The 18,004-nt window shown below is 55.5% G+C and overlaps 1 protein-coding gene across 2 annotated transcripts in view; it reads left to right on the top strand.

The window, feature by feature from the left end:
* The window catches only part of LINGO1 (leucine rich repeat and Ig domain containing 1), a 69,941-nt gene extending 52,614 nt beyond the window's left edge, over positions 1-17,327 (top strand). For both annotated transcript variants that reach the window (XM_055556059.1, XM_055556058.1), the window contains exon 2: positions 14,331-17,327. In XM_055556059.1, the coding sequence (XP_055412034.1) occupies positions 14,343-16,187 (1,845 nt within the window). In that variant the 5' untranslated portion in view covers positions 14,331-14,342 and the 3' untranslated portion in view covers positions 16,188-17,327. The remainder of the gene's footprint in view (positions 1-14,330) is intronic.
* The last annotated feature ends 677 nt before the right edge of the window (positions 17,328-18,004 follow it).

The raw sequence follows: 18,004 nt of genomic DNA, 5'->3' as shown, positions 1-18,004 counted from the left end.
TGGGAAGGCACCAGTACCCAGTCTGCTGGGACAGCTTGCCTGCCCTTCCTGCCTTCTCCCCATGGCCTGAGGTGGGAGACAGGGATTAGGGAGCAGGAGGGAGAGGCCAGGAACTCCTCGGAACCCAGAGAGGGGCTCTGGGCAGCACCCAGCGGCCCCTCCTGGAAGGAGGCTTAGCAAAGGCGAGGGCGGGCCCCTTGTGGTATTCTTGTTGTCTCCGCCCCCTCTCCCACTCCCTGCCAGTTTAAGTGTAAGGTGGGCTTTGGGTAGGGCTTGGTCAAGGCGGCAGTACTCCCCCGTGCCTGGAGTTAGAGTGGGTTCCCAGTGCAAGGGGCCAGGTTTGGGGGGATGGCTGGGTGCTCAGGGCCAAGGCATCATATTCTGTGGGCCGAGGGCAATAGAGAGACCACCCTACCCTTGCAGTAATCTTCTTTGATCCTAGGGATCAGTTTCTCCATCCCCTGCCTCTGAGCACCCATTTTTCCTATACTAGATATTATTTTCTAAGACCCAAATTCCAGCGGGATACCAAAAAAAAAAAAGTCTTCTGAGGGTGGGTCATTGTTCAGCATAAAGCCAGACAGGATGCCTGGTACCAGTGATGCTTCATCTGGTCTGCTCTCTGGGTGCCACCGAAGCAAATGGTGAGCAGGGTCTGGAGGGTGGGGAAATTCATTCCTGCTGAGAAATGAGACAGTGCAGTGATTTGCACAGGGTCCCGAGGAAGTGTGAGGCAGTGTGTCAGACATGGGGTTGAGGAAGTGGGTCCTACGGGGCTAGAGAAGGGCCAGGGAGGCCATAGGTGTGTGGCTTCAGAGCCAGAGCCTTGGTTTTGCTGGCTGGGGTCTCTTAGTTTAGCTCTCCTCAGGGACCTCCCGCCTCCTGATGGCTACCTACTGATGGCTCTCTGTCCCATTCTCACCAGTCCCTTTACATATCCCCCCATCACCTGGCTTGCTTCAGCATTTCTACCTAGAAGGTCTTCTCTTCTCCTGGCTCCTCCTCTAGGAAGCCTCCCTGACTGCTCCCCATCACTGACCCTCTTCCCCCAGTCACCCACAGTACTTGGTTTGCATCTAATATTGTACCAATTCATCTATACATTTATTCTGCACATCCCGGTTGAGATGCCTGTTCTGCTCTGGACTAGACCCTCCCATGGCCCCCATGGATTGCCTTGAACACTCCAGGCAATCCTGTACCCAGCCCCAGGGCTCCCCTGCCTGGCCTCTAGGATAGGGAAGATTCTGGGAGGCACCAGGGAGCAGCTGGTTCTGGTGGCCAAAACCACCTGGAGGAGACACAGTATCTTCAGCCTGTGATGGCAGAGGTGGGGGACGTCAAGGGTGCCCCAGGCATGGCCAGGGAGGCCCCGGCAGGGTATTCAGTAGTACACATGGGTACTCAGAGAAGGATGGGATTTGTTCCTGGGGGACTGCGGCAGTCAGGGGTCCTCTAGGAAGACAGAGGGGCTGGGTATCTCTTGAGGCAATAGAAGATTTGGCAGAGACATAAAGAGCAGGATTCTAGAACCAGGGACTGTTTTTTGGTAGAAAGAGTGTGGGAAGGCAAGTTCATTTCCAAATGCATTTGAAGCATGCTGTCCTTTGTTTCTGTGATGAGTGACTATCCTTGGGCTCTGTGGACCCAGTAGAGCTGTTCTGACAACAGTCCTCTCCTCGTGTGCGTTCAGTTCCTTCAATGTCATTTTATCATGAGTGAGGCTGTTGAGTTTGGTCCCTGGAAGCAGATGCCTGGGTTCAAATCTCAGCTTTCCCACTGCCTACCTCTGTGACTCTGGGAAAGTTATTGATACTTCATCTTTTGGGCCTTGGCCTCCTTATCCATAAAGTGAGGATAACAGAGGGCCATTATGAAAACTGTGTGTGTTCGTATGTGCAAAGCATTTAGAAGAGTACACAGTAAATTCTCCAGAACTGCTGTTACTCCTAGTATCAGTGATGTACTCTCTGTCTTAGCCTTGTAGGTGGTACAGAGATTTGATTTTATAGCTAAGGAAAAACGGAGGGCCAGAGAGGCAGAATGACTTTCCCCCAAATCCCCAGCTTACAAGCATGGGGCTCAGTCTAGAATGCCTTCTTCCTGACCTCTGGTCTGGGACTCTTGCTCACTGGTGCAGGCATGGCCTGTTAATTAGTTAATATATTTAGTATTACTACTACTACTAATATAATGAATATCATGACCCTCCTCCCAACCTGAACACTACCACTTTAATAGCAATATACATCTACTGTGTGTTTCTTCTCCCTCATCCCTTGGCAACCACTACCCTAAATGATCTATTTAGTATTCCCTTGCCTTTTAAAAATCATAGTTTAATATAGAGAAATTGTTCCATTTTAGTTATTTTTGAACTCTGTAAAAGGGACAGGAAACTGTGCCATCCTCTGGAATTTGCTTTTTTCTTCAATGTTGTATGGCCTAAGCTTCATCTATATTGTTGCAAATAATGATAGGTGTAGTTCATTCATTTTCACTGGTGCATAATGTTCTGTTGTTTGCATTTATTCTTCAGTATATTATCCTTCTTCTATTAACGGACATGTGGGCTGTTTCCCTTTTTGCTCTTACAAACAATACCACGGTGAACTTTCTGGTCCCTTCCCTGAGACAACATGCAGAGCATCTCTTGGGGCACACAGCTCGGAGCAGAATTGCTGGACTATACGTCGTGTTCACTGTCAGCTTCACTAGGAAATGTGCCACAGTGCTTCCCAAATTGGTTGGGCCATTAATGCCTCCCCCAGCAGGAGATGAGTATCCCCATTATTCCCCACACTCACCCACACTCGATATGGCCAGACATCTTAAAAAAAATCTTTTATTTATTTTTGGCTGCGCCGGGTCTTCATTGCTTTTGTGCAGGCTTTTCTCTGGTTGTGGTGAGTGGGGGCTACTCTTCGTTGCGGTGCAAGGGCTTCTCACTGTGGCGCTTCTCTTGTTGCAGAGCACAGGCCTTCTTACAGGGACGTCCCAGACATCTTGAATTTGACTGACTGAATGAGTGTAGAATGATTTTATGTTGCGGCCTTGATTTGCATTTCTGAAATTCACAGTTTCTAGTGTATGAAATGGGGGTTGAGATAGGCAACCGCCAGTGTGTAATGGATGCTCACTAAGCAGTCATTCCCTGTGCACCTCAGTTTTCCCAGGTATTGAGATGTTGTCCATACAAACCCCAAGCTCAGGGATGGGGAAGAACAGTCAGGGAGTTCTCCCCAGTGGGTGAGAATGAAGGAGGAACAGGGAGCGCTCAAGTCCCTACAGATTTAGAGCCAAAGGAATCCTAGCGGCACTGTGTTCACCCACCGGATGGGCAGGGTGGTCCCAGCTTGGGAGGTAGAGGGAGAGTTTGCTTCATCATTTTAACAATGCAGAGCCCCCTGATAAACCCCTGGCACCTGGTGTGGGGCTTGGCCTGGCTGAGTGCTCAGTAAGAGTTTGGTGACCCAAGGAATGAACTCATGTATCTGTGTTCCTCCGTTCCCACCTCCTTGGAAAGTCCTCCCTGATTGCCCCTGCCCACTGAGCGAGTGAGGGATGGCTGAACAAGGTGGCTCCTGGGCATTTGCAAGGCCCCCAAGCCCCTGCCTGCCCTCAGGGGCTGAGCCCCGCGGTCCGGCAAGCTAATTTGGAGCGGCTCCCTCTACCAGCCTGGTGCACCAACAATTGATTCCGCACCGCTTTCCCCGCCTGGGCCCGGGCCCCTGGAGCTGGTTAGAGACGAGCGACGGGGCTGGCGGAATAATTATGCCTATTTCATGTGACACCCAAATTGATTGCCGCCAGGGTGACATTACCAGGGCATTGTTCCTCATCTCCAACCTCTTATTACATGTTATTAGGGTGTGTGGTGTGTGTGTGTTTTTCTATTTTTTCCCATTTCGGGGAATTAATCTCTCTCTACCACCTCCTCTGCTTCCCTCTGCAGGGAACCTGCTCATGGCTCTGGGAGTGGAGTGGGTGGGGGCCCGGGCAGCAGGCTCCCTCTATCTGGTCCAGCATGGGGCTGCAGATGAGGCTGGGGACCTGGCCATGTCAGCTCTCTTGACTAGGGTGTAAGGTGGGGGTATCTCAGAGCTAAGAGGGGCTGCTGAGCTGTGGGCCCAGCAGAGAAGACTTCCTACAGTGTCTCTGGTCCACAGTCTCTGCTTGCATACCTCTCATGACAGTCTGCTCACTCATTATCTCTCGAGGCACATCTTCCAGGCTGAGCCTTCTGATCTTCCATTTGATTCGTTGTACTGAGCTGAATGCGGCTTCCCTGGTGGCTCAGAGGTAGAGAATCTGCCTGCGATGCAAAAGCCACAGGAGACAGGGGTTCGATTTCTGGATTGGGAAGATCCCCTGGACGAGGGCATGGCAACCCACTCCAGTGTTCTTTTCTGGAGAATCCCCATGGACAGAGGAACCTGGTGGGCTACAGTCCATAGGGTCACAATGAGTCAGACATGACTGAAGCAACCTAGTGCTCACGCACTGAACTGAATGGGCCTCCTCTGTGACTCCACGCGGGGTCTTGGCTCCGCCTTATGGGCCTGCTCTGGGCCTTTTGCACCCTCTGCTTTGCAACCTGAGAGATTTGCAGAGATGCCCGGGCCCTCCCAAGTTTGGGCTTCTCGTGAACACACAGCCAGGTGATGGCATCAGTTGTGACTGGGCAGAACTTGATACTGAAATTAGTATGTATACTGGGTTGGGAAAATAGACTTTGGCAAGAGGTTGGCCAAGATTCATTTGAACAGAGAGGGCTTTGAACAGTCAGTGCCAAGACAAGGCAAGGGTTTTTATTTATAGTTTGCCTGTCCCATGTTATAAATACCTCACTGGACCTTGGTTTGTGATGTACTGGGGGGTGATTTTTAAGTCTTTTCCAGGGCAGAATAAACGCAAACCTTCATCTGTCCCTGACCTGGCCACACCATGAATGGAGAGGCTAAGGTGTTGGGGAGAGAAGGTGGCCGCTGTCAGGATGCCGGGCCTCTTCCCTAATCCCAACCCCGAGGTGCTGTGGGACCTTGGACAAGTCACTGATGCTCTCAGGCCTCAGTTTCCTCACTTGAGTGATGGTCTCTAGAGTTGTCATGCCTCTTGAGTTAGACAAGCTCAGAGACCTTTGCCAGGTGAATTAATGGCCTGGAGCCTCAGTTTCCTCATCAGTAAAATGGGGCTAATGGTACTTCCATCATAGGGTATGTGGTGAGGGTAGGTGGGTCAGTCTGCAAAGCATTTAGTTGATGTGCTGCATATAAATGTCTCTTCCCTTCCTTCTCAAATTTTCTGCCCCCAGCCCTGTGAGAGCAGTTTCAAACTGCCCTTCCCTTTTCTAAATGAGGAGTTTAGGGCCCCAAGACATAAAGCCACTTGCCTGCGAATGTGTAGCTCAGCAGCCCTGAACCTGATTTGGAGAAAGGCAGTATATGAGAATGGTCAGGACCAACAGAACCTCTTTGTGACCTTGAGCGAGTTACACAGCTTCCTTGGGCTTCTGTCTTTTCCATCTGTGCAATGGGAACAATAATAGGACCTACCTCAGCAGGTTGTGGTGAGGGGAAATTAATTTTCATAGGTAAAGTACTTGGAATAACGCCCAGCACACCACAAGCCCTCTCTTAGGGTTTTTCTAGTCGTCATCATCATCATCATCATCATTTTTATGAGGTCTATGACCTTCAGACCCCACAATTAGATCCACCATTTCCCTCCACTCCCCCGTCTCCACCCTGGGTTTCTCAGGCTGTGACCTGCCCACTCTCTCAAACCCAAGGCTGGTGACCCTCCCGGGGAGGGACTGGCTGATTTTCAGACCTCCAATGCCTGAAATGCGCCAGCCTGAGAAGTTCCCAAGGTAGAAGAGCCTCCAAGACTGGAGCACTGGGAGAGGGCCCTGGGTGCCCCACAAAGCCGGCTTGGAGGAGAGGGGCGGCGTTGAGGGGAGGTGAGGCAGGCGTGTCTGCTAAGCACCTCCCAAGGGGCCCCTGGCCTGGGCGGTGGAGGGGGCCCAAGTCCTTCTCGGGCACCTTCCTGTCCCTGAAGGTCTGAGTGGGCATCCAGGCCTGAAGAGAGATGGGAAGGGAGGTTTGGGGGTGCATGACCTGCACTTTCCTTGAGCCCCATCAGGCTGCCACATGGGTGCTTGCCTGCCCCTCCTCAATTCTGGGATAGCACCGGGCCAACCAGGAGTGCTGTCCACTCAGGCAGGCCCGCAGCAGACAACACGGACGCTTCCCAGAATCAGTGGTTCCCTCCTGCCTCCCCCAGGCCAGCTCTCTCACCTCGGAACAACCCTGTGGAAGGACAGGCAGAGTCCGGAGTGGTCCAGGACTCACCCAAGACCACATGGTAGGGTAGGGTGCCCTGGCCAGAGACCCGGCTAGGGACCTGTGAGCCCAGGACTGTTTGCCCACCCAGAAGTGGCCCTGCCTCACCCTGTATCCTCCCCACCCAGCCAGCAGCTCCAGGATGGCAAAGCCTATATATAGAAGCCTTTAAACACTAAGATGCTCTGACAATTAAAATTCATAATTTATCCCGCAAATGGCCTGGGGTTGCGAGCTGGCCGGAAGGCTGGCAGCTCTCGAGACCAGCTGTGCTTGGAGGGGTAGGCGATGGGGTGGGCAGGAGCGTCCCTCCCTTAGGTGGCACAATGTTTGCCCAGGGCCATACAGGGGCAGCTGCCCTAGCAAATGGGCGGGCAGCCACACTGTGCCCAGGCAGCACCCTCCAGCCCAGCCGTGGCTGAGAGGCCAGGTGAGCACCTTTGGGAGCGTACCTGGGAGATGGGGCTGGTGGCAGTGGCGGGAGGAGGGACTAGAGGCCCAGACACCCACACAGGCCATCCAGGTGCCTGCACACACACACATGTGCGTGCGCACACACACACGCACACAAGCACATACACACACATGCGCACGCGCGCACACACACACACACGTGCGTGCGCGCGCACACACACACATGCACACACACACACATCCTGGGAGCCCAGCAACTCTGCTGGAACCAACAGCTAGAGGAAAATAAAGAATTATACATGACAAAGGACGTGACCTCAATTTTCTTTCAGGTTGATTTTTCTCTCCCAGGGGGGTGGCAGCTGAAAGAGGAGAGGGAGAGGGAAAGGGTGGGCTGACCAGCCCCAGAGGAGACAGATGGACGGATGCACAGCTGAGGTTCAGCTGCCTGCCTGCCTGCCAGCCTTAGTCGGTCCCGATTTCTCCTGCCAGAGCTCAGCCTGGGTGCTCACCCCTCCTCTCAGAGTTTCCTGTGTCCCCACCCCCCTGTGCCGGGAGGCAACCCTTGCCCTCCCCCGGCTCTCAGCAGAGCCCTGCAGGATTAGACTGGCCAGGGAAGACCAAGTTCCTCCCATTAGCAGCTCACACCTTAAGCCATTATCAGCCATTCACACCTCAGCAGGGATTAGCCCTGGAAAGGCAGAATGGAGGATCTTTAAAAGGAGTCCTGGGACCTGGGTCAGGATTTGGGGTAGGAGAGAAGCAATTAGGAGCCCTCAGATGCTCTCAAAGTTTCCAGGACATCAGTCGCCTCCACCCTGCACATCTTTGCCCTCACCGTTCTCTTGGCTGAAAATGCCACCCTTTCTGCCCCCAACTTGGCTGGTGGAAATGTGTCTGGGTTTCAGCCTGACACCTCCTCCCTGAGGCCTCTATAAAGAGCTGAGACCAGGAGTTGGGAGCTGTCCTGGGAAGCTGGCCCAGCAGCTGTGGTGGGGGCAGGAGGCCCTCTGTCCCTTGAAGCTGGGCCTGGCACTCCTGAGCTGTATCAGCCTCAGCCCTGCACTGTGGACTGTCCATCTGGGGGACCCAGAAGTGGGGGGGGGCAGCAGAAGCTCCAGCAGAGGGAGAAAGGGACAGAGGTCAGCACACCAGCAGGGTCTGGTGTGGGGGCACCCAAGATCCAGAGGGACCCCCTCCTCCTGGAGGTGATCCCTTCTTCCTGGGGACTTGCAAAGAGCGGCATGGCATGAAACACCCCTGAGCTGGAATCTGAAGGCTGAGCGGGAGACCTCCAGGCATAGGCAGATGGTTTACCACTGCTGTGGGACAAGGCTCCAGGATGGTGCGGCCCTCACGGGCTTTCCAGACGGGCCTCACTCCAGCCCCACATTACCCTACTTTCCGCCACGTGGTCATGGCTGCCTCTGAACGGGCACACTTACCACAAACATGCTCTATCATTTCATGACATGGATCCAGCTACTCTGTCCTGGAGCTGAAAGCAAAGAAGGGACTTCAGAGAGGCAGGGATTTGGGGACAGGGCAAGTCACAAAGAAGCTAGACCTTGACCTGCCTCCAACCTTCGGTTACCCTGCATAAGTCCCTTTCTGAGTAACTGACCCACCTCAAGGTGTGGTGGTGGGAACAGGATGTGCTCATGGCCCAGGACTTTTGACCACGTGGCGCTAGTGGTAAAGACATTGACATTGACATTGACATTGAAGTCGCTCAGTCGTGTCCAACTCTTTGCAACCCCATGGACTGTAGCCTACCAGGCTCCTCCGTCCATGGAATTCTCCAGGCAAGAGTACTGGAGTGGGTTGCCATTTCCTTCTCCAGGAGATCTTCCCAATCCAGGGATCAAACCTGGGTCTCCCGCATTGTAGGCAGACGCTTTACTGTCTGAGCCACCAGGGAAGAACCTGCCTGCTAATGTTGCAGATGTAAGAAATGCAGGTTCAATCCCCAGGTGGGGAAGATCCCCTGGAGGAGGGCATGGCAACCCATTCCAGTACTCTTGTCTGGACAATATGTGGACAGAGGAGCCTGGTGGGCTACAGTCCATGAAGTTGCACCGAGTCGGACATGACTTAGCACGCACGCAGGAAAGGGGAGTAGAGCTGAGCGGGGCCTGAGGCAGACTCTTTGAAGCCCTCAGTCTCCTGTCCCAGGTCTGTCTCCCTCCTCCCTCCCGCTGCAGACCCAGCCTGAGAAACGCAGGGTGACAAGATGGTACAAAACAGCCTCATTCTGCAGTGAGGGAGCAACCTGTCACAGCTGCCCCGGGTCACACAGCCAGGCTGAGGACCCAGGGGGCCACGCATCCTGGGGAGGCAGTGGGTGCCTCCATGGTGAGGGTTCTCATGTCTGTGTGTGCTGGGGATTTCCCTGCGGTCCCTGAGGAACACTGAGTGGGAACACCATGAAATATTGATACCGTAAACCAAAAATAACTGAACCTTCCCTCCTGTGCTGCAGTCGACCCCAAATTAGGTGAGATTCTAGCATAGACAGTGGCAGCAGGCAAAGGAGAATGGTATGGTGGGGAAACACTGAAAAAATTCAGTGTGTTCAACATACCATTTTCTGAAAGTTGTCTGATTTAAGGGACAAGGTCATACCCCACTGGGTTAGTGGGTAAAATGCAGGAGACCCAGATTCGATCCCTGGGTCGGGAAGATCCCCACTCCAGTATTCTTGCCTGGGATATCCCAGGGCCAGAGGAGCCCGGCGGGCTACAGTCTATGGAGTTGCAAAGGGTCTAACGCAACTGAGTGACTAAGCACACGACGCATGGACACAGATGGACCTGTATCAGCTATCTAAGTTGTAGTGCCTTCCCTCAGCCTTGCAGTGCTGGGACACGCCCCTCCTCCTCTGGCTCTGGCCTGGCCTGTGTGTCTGAAAGAAGTCCTGTTTCACATGGTAACTTGGCACAGGCAGCCTGACCCGCAGGAACAGGAGGCTCTGCTGCCTCCTGGCTTTGGAGCCGAGTTCGAGTCAGATGTATTCCCTTTTGGAAGCCTCCACCTTTCTCATTTGTAAAATGGACAAGAAATATCTCTTTGAATGCTGGTTGAGGGTTTCTAAGACGGTGTGGATAAAGCCTAAACCTGGCCTGTAGCAGATGGCCTGCAGCTGCTAGTCCCACCCCTTCCCTAAGTGCTGGCGTCTGATCATTTTCCATGGGTCGGGCTGGGTGTGTGGTCGTGGCATGCGCACACCCCCAGGGGCCTCAGATGCTGCCTTAGGAGACAGAATGACCCCTGACCTCCCTCAGGGGTTTTCCAAGCCCACCCATGGGTCATCCCATGCCTCTTCAGTCTCCATCAGCTGCTCCCTCCAGCCCTAAGCCCCAGGATGTGTGCTTAGTCGCTCACTTGTGTTTGACTCTCTGCGACCCCATGGACTGTAGCCCGCCAGTCTCCTTTGTCCATGCAGATTCTCCAGGCAAGAATACTAGAGTGGGTTGCCATGCCCTCCTCCAGGGGATCTTCCCCACCCAGGAATCAAACGGGGGTCTCCTGCACTGCAGGTGGATTCTTTACCAGCTGAGCTAGCAGGGAGCCCCAGGGGAACAGCCCCAATGGGAGGCCCCAGCTAGGGATGCCACCCTCAGATAGATCCTTCCAGCCCCTATAGAGCTGCATTTTGGGGTCTGAGGCCCTACTGCTCTTCATTCCCTACATGGGTTTGAAGATGTTGTTGACTTTCTAGCTGGAGAAGATCCAACTTCTGTGAGGGAACCCTGGCATCCACCCCTCGCCCCCCACCCCCGTGCTGCACAGCTGGGGAAAAGGCAGAGAGGGGAGGAGTCCTCCAGGACACTCAGTGGAGTGGCTGGTGTGGGGAGCAAGAGAGCCGGGGCACATCTGCCCCCGACGTGAGTGGCAGGCGGCCCTCTGCAGCACAGGTCTGATGGCGCGGCCGCCGCTACCGCTCTGGGGTTGGGAGGACACAGAGGCTGCTGTGGGCTCTGTGTGCTGTGGCCCGGGCACGGCTCTCCTCTGCCTGCCCACCTGCCAGCCTTCCATGTTCATTTCCTTTGTATTTATTGGGCCAATTTTTAAACTCTTACCCTTGTGGGAAGCCCTTCAGGGGGCAAGGATCCAAAATAAAACACTGATTAAAATGTATAAAACACTTCTCCTGGGCCACTGCAGGAATAACCAGCGGGATTGATGGTGCCAGGGCAGGCGGGAGCAGCGTGTTGCTCACTCAGCAGGTTTGGTGACCCCCTCAGACACCAGCCTGTCAGCATCCCTTGACGACAGGGGCCCCTCAGGGGTGTTAGATGGGGAGACCAGGCCCAGTGTGCTGTGCCAGCGTGGGAAGCCATCTTAGCCCCTCTAGGCCTCAGTGTCCCCATCTTCCAGGACAGTCACACATAAAAGGTGAGGGAAGAGGCAATTCGGAGGATTTGTCTTTCTGGAACTGTCCATTGCTTTGTGGGTGTAACTGCTGGGCCTGCCACCCAGAGCAATGCTGACCAGCTTTTTATCAACATATTTGAATCCCCCAGGTGTCTCTTTGCTCAGTGGACTCACTCCAGGGTCAGCCTCATCAGAGTGACTTCAACCCCTGCAAAAACTCTCTCATGCACACACACTTCCTTCCAGAGAACATTCAGTGGAATCTTTTCTGTGCCACACCTTGGCCTGAGGCTGCAGACACACCATCTGCCCACACGCACCTTACTGTCTTAGCAGGTGGGACAAATGCACCCATGAGGGTTTGACCCAGAATTAAACATATGACACAGGAGAGGTGTCAAGTGCTGAAGCTTTGGAGCATATTTCCCTCTTTGCCCAGGTCACTAGGAAGCTCCAACCTTTTACCATTACACAGGATTTTGTGGCATTCTTTCTTGACTGGCTTGCCTCCTTTAGCTTTATCTTCTTATCATGTAATATCATTTTGCTGGCCATTGGCTCAAATCATTTTTAGAATGAGATGTGTTATACATCAGTTACATAATGTCATTACTAATAAATATAAGGTGCTTCAGAGTTGTGGGCAAGAGATGATTTTTGATTGAGTAGATCAAGGATGGCTTCATGGAGGAGGTGGCCTTTGGGGGTGGATGTCACAAAGGCTGCTGGGGCTGCGAGGCTGGGAGAGATCTCCAAAGGAAGCTGGCTTAGAGGCAGGAATGCACAGGATGAAGCTGGGATGCCTGGGTGGCTTCACCGGGGGGAATAGTGGAAGAAGAGGGACATGCATAGGTTGAGACAAGGCGGTGGGGTCTTCAATGCCAGATTCTTGTCTGTATGAGGGTCTTACCAACATCTCAACGGACCCTGTGCACTCACTGCCCCAATTCTCATTCTTTGGCATCCTCTCCAGCAGCCCCCACCCCACCCACCAGCCCAGCCTGAGCCGGGTGCTAAAAGTCCTATTTACCTCTCCCGGTCCCCAGGCTCACACCACGCCAGCCCCAGCTGCCGTCCCAATTACTTATTGATCGTCTGCCAGGATGTTTGCTTTTCTGGTGGGTCATTGGAGCGTGTGTGACTGTGGAAAATGGCCTGATGGGAGTGGGTGGGAGAGGCCAAACCGCAGAAAACTCTGGAGAGAGAATGAGAGGGGATGAGGGAAGTGGGGGTGGTGGACAAAGCCCTTGAGAATAACAAAACCTTGCAGATTTCATAACATGTCAGTGACACCAGGAACCCTCTCTGGCTAATCAGTCACTTAGTCGATCAACAACCAGGGAGCTCCTGTCAGTCCTGGGAGACCCTGGAGCACTGGGAAGTGGGTGGTGTCACTGAAGTCTGACAGAGCAGAGTCCTGGTCCCCAGTCTACCTCCTCAGCTGGCTGGGTGTCCTGGGGCAGCCGCAAGCTCTCCAAGCCCCAGCTGCCTTAAGTGTTGAAGTGTGGGTGACAGAACCTATAGCTTTAGAAGTGGAGGCTGTGGGCAGGCGTGGGGAGGAGCTTGGAGGGACGGGAGAGGGCCCTGAGCTGGGGCAGAGCGATGGGATCCTCCCTGCCTGAGCATCCCCTTCCTGCAGTGAGGCCCCCTCCGGGTCATGGGTGTGGGCTGTGTGGATGCCAGCAGAGCCCCAAGGGTGCCAGGCTGGGTGGGATGGATCTTCACCCCATGAACAAAAGGGCTTCGGCTCGGACCCCAGAGACCATCTGGTCTAACCTCTATTGTTCAGGGAGTCCAGACTAGTCCTCCCAACCCCCTAAGTACTCCACTGGGCCAATTTCCCATGGGGTGGAACATTGGAGGAGGGAAGAGCATTTTGGGCAAAAGTGGGAGCAAATGGCCTCTGAACTCACGAGGAGAGAGTAATTGTGTCTGGGGGGTGAGTTCCCGCACACCCCTCACTCACACCACCTGCAGCCTGTCCTCAAGCGGATCTCCCTAGTCATTACCACCCAAGTCCCCACATTCCTCGGGACCCAACTGTAAGAAGCCTCCCATCCCCAGTGCTACAATGTGGGGCTGCCTGTGCCTTTCTGGGCCCTGGGGGTCTGACTGCTCCCCCATCAGACAGGACCCTGGTACTCGGAAGACAGTGATTGGAACCTGGAGAGAGAGACAGATGAAGCCTGGTTGGGGGTGGGGGGTGTTCTTTGGAGGGAAGTACACTTCCAACTGGGCATCAGAAAAAGCTTCTCAGAGCAGTGGACTCTGAGTTAGGCCTTGAAAATGGGGTTTCCACAGGTGAGGGGAGGGGCATTCCTGGAGGAAAGAAGAGCAGGATTCTGAGCTCAGGAGCCTGGGTGGGTCACCATGGGGACCTGGAGGACTGTGAGAGTTGCAGAGGTTCCATGGGGAGGCCTCAGGGCTGGGCCCTGGCTTTCTGAAAGGGGGTGCCCTCCACTGATCCAGAAACCCCATGGGGAGCAGACTCGTAGACACTGGCAGGAACCACTGGGTATGCTGTTTGCCCAGGGTTCTTGGCTTCAGGGTCAGCACATTGTTGATAGGGAGGGGGTCATGGTCTCTGTGCCTGGAAATGCTCAGGCTGAAGGCCAAGAGGGTGGACCCCAGTAACCTCAAAAGCCCTTTCCCAACTGGGTCCCAGATGTGCGGCTCTGTTGGCCATTCTTAGAGGCCCTTTGATCCCCTCTCTGAGCCCTGAGGGCAGCTCAGCAGGTCTAGCTTTATCCCTGATGAGCACCAGGGGAAGCTGAAGCTCAGGGTGCCAGGTGGGGGGTGGGATGCACGCTGGGAGTCCCATTGCCTATAAATGTAAAATGAAAAGGAGGTGGATACAGCCTAGGGTGCCAATTCCAGGATCACCAGAAGTGACCTCACCCCTTCCATGAAGCCACTGGATCCCAGGGATGTAGGACAGTCCTTTAGAAGGGCTCTGGGCAGGGTAAGGGGCAAGGAGGAATCAGCAGGAGTTCCCCTGGCCTGGGTATCTGGACCTCACTGTGTTGACAACCCCGACAGGTGTCATATGCCACTCTGGACCCCTGCCTCTCTCTCTGGGTCAGGGACATCCTGACGGGGCAGGAGGGCACAGGGGCACACAGGGCTCCGGGCAGGGGACCAACGAACACTGTCCTCTAACCACCTCCTCTGTCCTGTGCTTGCTCCTGGCCGCAGGTGAGCGAGAGGATGCTGGCGGGGGGCGCGAGGAGCATGCCCAGCCCCCTCCTGGCCTGCTGGCAGCCCATCCTCCTGCTGGTGCTGGGCTCGGTGCTGTCAGGCTCGGCCACGGGCTGCCCGCCCCGCTGCGAGTGCTCCGCCCAGGACCGCGCAGTGCTCTGCCACCGGAAGCGCTTCGTGGCGGTGCCGGAAGGCATCCCCACCGAGACCCGCCTGCTGGACCTGGGCAAGAACCGCATCAAAACGCTCAACCAGGACGAGTTTGCCAGCTTCCCGCACTTGGAGGAGCTGGAGCTCAACGAGAACATCGTGAGCGCCGTGGAGCCCGGCGCCTTCAACAACCTCTTCAACCTCCGGACGCTGGGGCTCCGCAGCAACCGCCTGAAGCTCATACCCCTGGGTGTATTCACCGGCCTCAGTAACCTGACCAAGCTGGACATCAGCGAGAACAAGATCGTCATCCTGCTGGACTACATGTTCCAGGACCTGTACAACCTCAAGTCGCTGGAGGTTGGCGACAACGACCTCGTCTACATCTCCCACCGAGCCTTCAGCGGCCTCAATAGCCTGGAGCAGCTGACGCTGGAGAAATGCAATCTGACCTCCATCCCCACCGAGGCGCTGTCCCACCTGCACGGTCTCATCGTCCTGCGGCTGCGGCACCTCAACATCAATGCTATCAGGGACTATTCCTTCAAGAGGCTGTACCGCCTCAAGGTGTTGGAGATCTCGCACTGGCCCTACCTGGACACCATGACTCCCAACTGTCTCTACGGCCTCAACCTGACGTCCCTGTCCATCACGCACTGCAACCTGACCGCTGTGCCCTACCTGGCCGTGCGCCACCTGGTCTATCTCCGCTTCCTCAACCTCTCCTACAACCCCATCAGCACCATCGAGGGCTCCATGTTGCATGAGCTGCTCAGGCTGCAGGAGATCCAGCTGGTGGGCGGGCAGCTGGCCGTGGTGGAGCCCTACGCCTTCCGTGGCCTCAACTACCTGCGCGTGCTCAACGTCTCCGGCAATCAGCTGACCACGCTGGAGGAGTCGGCTTTCCACTCGGTGGGCAACCTGGAGACCCTCATCTTGGACTCCAATCCGCTGGCCTGCGACTGCAGGCTCCTGTGGGTGTTCCGGCGCCGCTGGCGGCTCAACTTCAACCGGCAGCAGCCTACGTGTGCCACGCCCGAGTTCGTCCAGGGCAAGGAGTTCAAGGACTTCCCCGACGTGCTCCTGCCCAATTACTTCACCTGCCGCCGCGCCCGCATCCGGGACCGCAAGGCCCAGCAGGTGTTCGTGGACGAGGGCCACACGGTGCAGTTCGTGTGCCGGGCGGATGGGGACCCGCCGCCCGCCATCCTCTGGCTCTCGCCACGCAAGCACCTGGTCTCGGCCAAGAGCAACGGGCGGCTCACGGTCTTCCCCGACGGCACGCTGGAGGTGCGCTACGCCCAGGTACAGGACAACGGCACGTACCTGTGCATCGCGGCCAACGCGGGCGGCAACGACTCCATGCCTGCCCACCTGCATGTGCGCAGCTACTCGCCGGATTGGCCCCATCAGCCCAACAAGACCTTCGCCTTCATCTCCAACCAGCCGGGCGAGGGAGAGGCCAACAGCACCCGCGCCACCGTGCCTTTCCCCTTCGACATCAAGACCCTCATCATCGCCACCACCATGGGCTTCATCTCCTTCCTGGGCGTCGTCCTCTTCTGTCTGGTGCTGCTGTTTCTCTGGAGCCGGGGCAAGGGCAACACAAAGCACAACATCGAGATTGAGTACGTGCCCCGCAAGTCGGACGCAGGCATCAGCTCCGCCGACGCGCCTCGCAAGTTCAACATGAAGATGATCTGAGGACTGGGCGGGGGGCAGGGACCCCCGGGCGCGCTGGGCAGGGGGAGGGGCCTGGCCGCCCTCCGCGGGCTCCCCAGTCCGTCCCACCTCCTCCCGACCCCTCTGCACACACACTTTTTCTCCCTCCCACCCCGTCCCCTGCTGCCCCCGCCGGCCCTCACCGCCTGCCCTCTTCCTACCAGGACCTCAGAATTCCAGGCCTGGGGACCCCACCTACACAGGGGCACTCGTTGACAGACTGGAGTCAGAAGCTGACGAACCAACATGCGGCACAGTCAATAGTTCAATAAAAAAGTTACGAACTTCCTCTGTAACTTGGGTTTCAATAATTATGGATTTTTATGAAAACTTGAAATAATAAAAAGAGAAAAAAAAAGCTATTTCCTATAGCTAGTCGGAATGCAAACTTTTGACGTCCTGATTGCTCCAGGGCCCTCTTCCAACTCACTTTCTTGTTTTTTCTCTTCCTCCTCCTCCTCTTCTTCCTTTCTCTTCTCTTCCCCTGTGGGGAGGGATCACTCAGGAAAACAGGGAAGGAGGTTCCAGCCCCACCCGCCTGCCTGCCCACCCTGCCAGGGCGGTCACCAGGAGCAGGTTGGGTGGTGGATCTGGGCCCAGCTCTGGGCTGGCTGTTTGCAGAGAGCGGATGGAGGGGACAGGGCTGCCCAGTGGGGATGAGGGCCTGTCTGCTGAGCTGCCAGGCAGCACTACTGCCAGGGGGCAGGGGGGCCTGGCTCGGGTGTGGCTGAGACTCTGGACAGGGGCTGGGGTCCTCTGGAGGATAGCACAGTCAGTGGAGAGAGCCGGGCGCCGAGGCCTAACTCTGGTCCCAGCTCTATTGCCAACTTGCTATGTGGCCTCAAACAGGTCATCAACCCTCTCTGGGCCTCAGCCTCCACATCTGTATAAATGGAAACGCTACTCCCCGCCCTGCCTACCTCACAGGGCTGTTGTGAGGAATTGATGAGATGATGTATGTGAAACACTTTGTAACCTGTAAAGCGCTGTGCACATGTGTGGGTGACTGTTCTCATTATGGTCATTATTATTATCTCATTATTATGGGGGGCAGGGCTTCTAAGCAATCTCCATGGGGGTCAGGGTTGGGGGCATGCCAGTGGTGGGCCACCTCCATGGACTTCCAGAGGATTTTCCCAGGACGGCTGCCCAGCGGTGACCACAAGCTTTGCCTGGATGGCTGGGGCTCTAGACCCCCAGGGGAGTACTAAGCCCATGAGCATCATCACTTCCACCCACTCTGGTGTCGGGTCCCCAGAAGCCCCTTGCAACTGACCTGGACCTATCCAGGGACTGGGAACACCATCTCTTTCCAAGCCTTCTTTCCATAAGCATTTATCAAATGCCTGCTTATACCACTTCCCGTGTAAAGCACCCAGGCTTTGAGGCTGGAGAAGGCAGTTCTAGGGCTGTCCTAAGGACTGCCTGGACCCAGGTCACCACCCAAGTCTTGCCTCATCTTCCACCAGGCTTTACTCTGAGCTTACCCTGGGCTTTGAAGGGTTCCCAGTTTGGGATTGGGATCCACCTGCATGTGAGCTGACCAGGAGAGTCAGAATTGCCCCGTTCATTCACACCAAACCAAGGTGCTCCAACCTCATCTCTGGAAAGGGATGTTCTTGGAGACAGAAGTGTGAAGAGCCAGGCAGGTCACCTTGTAACTTTCCCAGAATCCATGGGCTCGAGAATCTGGGGCAGTAGCTCCTCCTGCAGACCACATGCTCACCCCTTGACCTCTGTTGGACAGGGAGGGGCCCCAGGTTCAGAGATGATTGCCTTCGCCCCTCCAAGTTTCCCCT

The sequence above is a fragment of the Bubalus kerabau genome, chromosome 19 (assembly GCF_029407905.1).
Source record: "Bubalus kerabau isolate K-KA32 ecotype Philippines breed swamp buffalo chromosome 19, PCC_UOA_SB_1v2, whole genome shotgun sequence".
In the NCBI taxonomy this organism is placed as follows: Eukaryota; Metazoa; Chordata; class Mammalia; order Artiodactyla; family Bovidae; genus Bubalus; species Bubalus kerabau.
This window is presented reverse-complemented; position numbering and strand designations above follow the sequence as displayed.